The sequence below is a fragment of the Bos javanicus genome, chromosome 2, assembly GCF_032452875.1.
Source record: "Bos javanicus breed banteng chromosome 2, ARS-OSU_banteng_1.0, whole genome shotgun sequence".
Taxonomy (NCBI): domain Eukaryota; kingdom Metazoa; phylum Chordata; class Mammalia; order Artiodactyla; family Bovidae; genus Bos; species Bos javanicus.
The window spans coordinates 30081573-30085361 of record NC_083869.1 but is presented as its reverse complement, the minus strand read 5'-3'; the positions used below and the strand labels follow the sequence as shown (position 1 = coordinate 30085361).

Sequence of the window (3789 nt, the reverse complement as noted above, 5' to 3'; positions counted from 1 at the left end):
TTTTTCTTTTATATAGTTAATGTATTTATTATCTTTAAAATCTGATGAAAAGGCAATGCTCCTTAGGTACTTCATTGAAAAATTCTCAGTTCTTGTCACTGAAACCTGTAAGTAGCTGAGCAGCTTCTGTCTGTATCTGTTTATCCTCCTCTGTGTGCACTGGGTAGTCCTTGGCCTTTGTTAGCCAGAAGGCAGCGAACTTTTTGTTGTGCAGCTTCAAATATGTCTTTCCTAGAAGGAGCAAGTTTTTGCTGTAGAAGTTTGGATCCACTTGCTCTGCCCTGTGAAAGTAGCCTAGGGCCTCCTCATAGGTGGAGCTAGGCGGAGTTGCAAACAGCACTTTAGCAATCCTTCTTTGATACCAAGGCATTTCAGCAACTGTGTAACACCAAATACCCATAAGGTGAATTGAAGTAGCGTCTTTAGGGTTCAGTTCAATTGCTTTCTCAAAATGCTCCTTGATAATGTAGGCATTTGCAATTTTAGCCTTGATTCCTTCATAATCTCCAACATCACCAATACAGATTGCATACCACTTATGGGCCTCACGACTGGATTCGTTTTTCTCTAGTGCCCTTTTCGCATACTCTAGGGCTTCATATACCAAGAACTTTTTCTCCTCTTCCGAGGTTCCACTAAGCTGAGCTACATCACATGATGCCCGTGCCAAACGCCACAGTAACTCTGCATCTTCACTTTCCTTGTACTGGGTTAGCAACTGGTAAAGTTTTTCTGTTTCTCCACTTTCATATAAGTAGTCTGCTTGTTCAAGGACTTCTTCAATTTTGAAGACTTCCACACAGAGCCTTTGTTATTGCTGCTGCTGTGGTGCGCTCAGTCATGTCCGACTCTGAGACCCCAGGGACTGCAGCCCGTCAGGCTCTGCTGTCCATGGGATTCTCCAGGCAAGCATACTGGAGTGGGTTGCCATTTCCTACTCCATCAATTTTTAAAGTTAAAAAAAAAACTATGATCAGATCAGATCAGTTGGTCAGTCATGTCCGACTCTTTGTGACCCCATGATCCCAGCACGCCAGGCCTCCCTGTCCATCACCAACTCCCGGAGTTCACTCAGACTCACGTCCATCGAGTCAGTGATGCCATCCAGCCATCTCATCCTTTGTCATCCCCTTCTCCTCCTGCCCCCAATCCCTCCCAGCATCAGAGTCTTTTTCCAATGAATCAACTCTTCGCATGAGGTGGCCAAAGTATTAGAGTTTCAGCTTTAGCATCATTCCTTCCAAAGAAATCCCAGGGCTGATCTCCTTCAGAATGGACTGGTTGGATCTCCTTGCAGTCAAGGGACTCTCAAGAGTCTTCTCCAACACCACAGTTCAAAAGCATCAGTTCTTCGGTGCTCAGCCTTCTTCACAGTCCAACTCTCACATCCATACATGACCACAGGAAAAACCATAGCCTTGACTAGACGAACCTTTGTTGGCAAAGTAATGTCTCTGCTTTTGAATATGTTATCTAGGTTGGTCATAACTTTCCTTCCAAGGAGTAAGCATCTTTTAATTTCATGGCTGCAGTCAGCATCTGCAGTGATTTTAGAGCCCAGAAAAATAAAGTCTTACACTGTTTCCACTGTTTCCCCATCTATTTCCCATGAAGTGGTGGGAAACTATGATAGGCACTCAAATTATGACTTCCTTAATTGACTTACATATATATACAAAACAACACAAAAAGTGCAGGAAAGAAAAATTTAAAAATTATATATTATTATTTTGGAATGTTCTAAATAAAAGCATAAAAATCACAGTTCTTATTTTTAAAATGATAGGCGCATTATTTCATTGAGTCAAGGTAACTTCATAACGCCTCCACTGGGAAATAAAAATGCGTCCTTCTGCATCAGGATTGCCTGAGTGTTGGGATACACCAACTTCTAGTATGTCAACCCGCTGTGAAAAGCTTGAAAGACTGTGCATTAAGTGACATCTTGATACACAAAGGGAGGATGAGCTAAGAGAAGCCATGGTCTGCTCTTTTATTTTCCATTGTGAAACGTAAAAATTAAGCAAATCACAATAGTGACAACACAGGTTATATAGATTCAGAAAAAGAAGTGAAAGGAAGCTGAAACTAATTATTCTTTCTTTTACAGATTTCTCCGCTTTGTTAAAATCAACTCTAGTTATGTTTAGAGCAAAATGGATGACTCTTCCCCTTAGCTACTTGAGCACAGTATAAGAATAACAACCCTTAGTAAGTAGTAGTGTTAGTCGCTCAGTCGTGTCCAATTGTTTGCAACACCACGGACTGTAGCCCACTGTGTCTGCTGTCCACGGAATTCTCCAGGCAAGAATACTGGAGTGGATTGCCATTCCCTTCTATAGGGATCTTCCTGACCTAGGGATCAAGCCTGGGTCTCCTGCATTGCAGGGAGATTCTTTATTCTCTGAGCCACCAAGGAAGCCCTTATCAGAAATCTATGTATTTTTTTAAAGGTGGAAAGCCAGTTTAAAAACAACATAAAAACAATCATTTTGCAATGTAAATTTATGTAAAAACTTATAAAGCAAATTTAGCTTTTCTGAAAAATAACCTTTTTATGTTTTATCACACAGCTCAGTCAGTAAAGAATATGCCTGCAATGCATGAGACCCAGGCTCGATCCCTGGGTCAGGAAGATTCCCTGGCAGGCTACAGTCCATTAGGTCACAAGAGTTGGACACAACTTAGCGACTAAACCACCACACACTTGAATCTGGGTTTTGCCATGGCAGTGTCTTATCACATTTCTTTTTAACTTTGCTAACTCATATTCATTTAAAATAATTTTACCAAATAGTTAATCTGGGCATGTTTCTATATCGGATATATAGAGCTGTGAGAGTAAGGAGAAAACACAGCTTCTGTGTTTATGAAACTTCTAAAAAGGAATACCAGTTGAACCGAATCATACAGACAAACCTGGTTTGACCATAGTAAAGGACAATACAACTAGTTTAACTCACATTCTTTTTTTATATATTGAATGTAGAAACAAAGATAGAGAGATTAGGCATGGATCAGGAGAGAGGGTACCATATGTAAGAGGAAGTAGTGAATTCTCTGATTTAAGAACAAAATTTCAAACATTTCTGACAAATTCCAGGACTCTTTTAGTATCCTCTCCAAATATGCAGAACTAAAACCCTTTTATAAATAGTAGACATATAGCAATCATTCACGGGAAAGAACATGTTGAAAGCCATGCAATGGCATAATTAGAAATAAGAACATATCTCTACCTGGATTCAGAATTATAGAATTTTATAATTATAGAGAAGAACAAAGTCTATGCTGCTGGCCACAAGCAGCTAATAATATTGCTTTTGAACAGTTAATGACTACATGTTTGCTGGCTTTCCTGGGTTTTAAAGTATTTGACTAAGATTATTTACTTCATTGGACTTCTCAGGGGTGCTGGTGGTAAAGAACCCACCTGCCAATGCAGGAATTGTAAGAGATGTGGATTCAGTCCCTGAGTTGAGAATATACCCTGATGGGCTACAGTCCAAAGGATTGCAAAGAGCTGGACATGACTGAAACAACTTAGCATGCATGCATTCATTTACTCCATTGTTTCTATAAATTCAAACCAATATAAGAAGAAACATTTATTATTTATTTATTTTGATGGAAACTAAAGCTGAGATGACTTTTTTTTTTAAGAAAGTAGTGAAAGATAAGGAATATCTTAATGTGCACATTCAAAAGCAGGCCAGGGTGACTCATGAGAGAATGAATCATGACTCATCATTTCACTACTACGTAAGTACTCAAAAGAATTTAAAACAC

The 3789-nt window shown here is 39.4% G+C and overlaps 1 protein-coding gene across 1 annotated transcript; it reads right to left on the bottom strand.

Annotated features, from left to right (window-relative positions):
- On the bottom strand, positions 1 to 808 carry LOC133259153 (regulator of microtubule dynamics protein 1-like; the record flags this gene model as incomplete). Its single annotated transcript, XM_061436281.1, has 1 exon — positions 1 to 808. A coding segment is annotated over one exon (723 nt), but the record flags the coding sequence as incomplete, so codon positions are not given.
- Between the last annotated feature and the right edge of the window lie 2981 nt (positions 809 to 3789).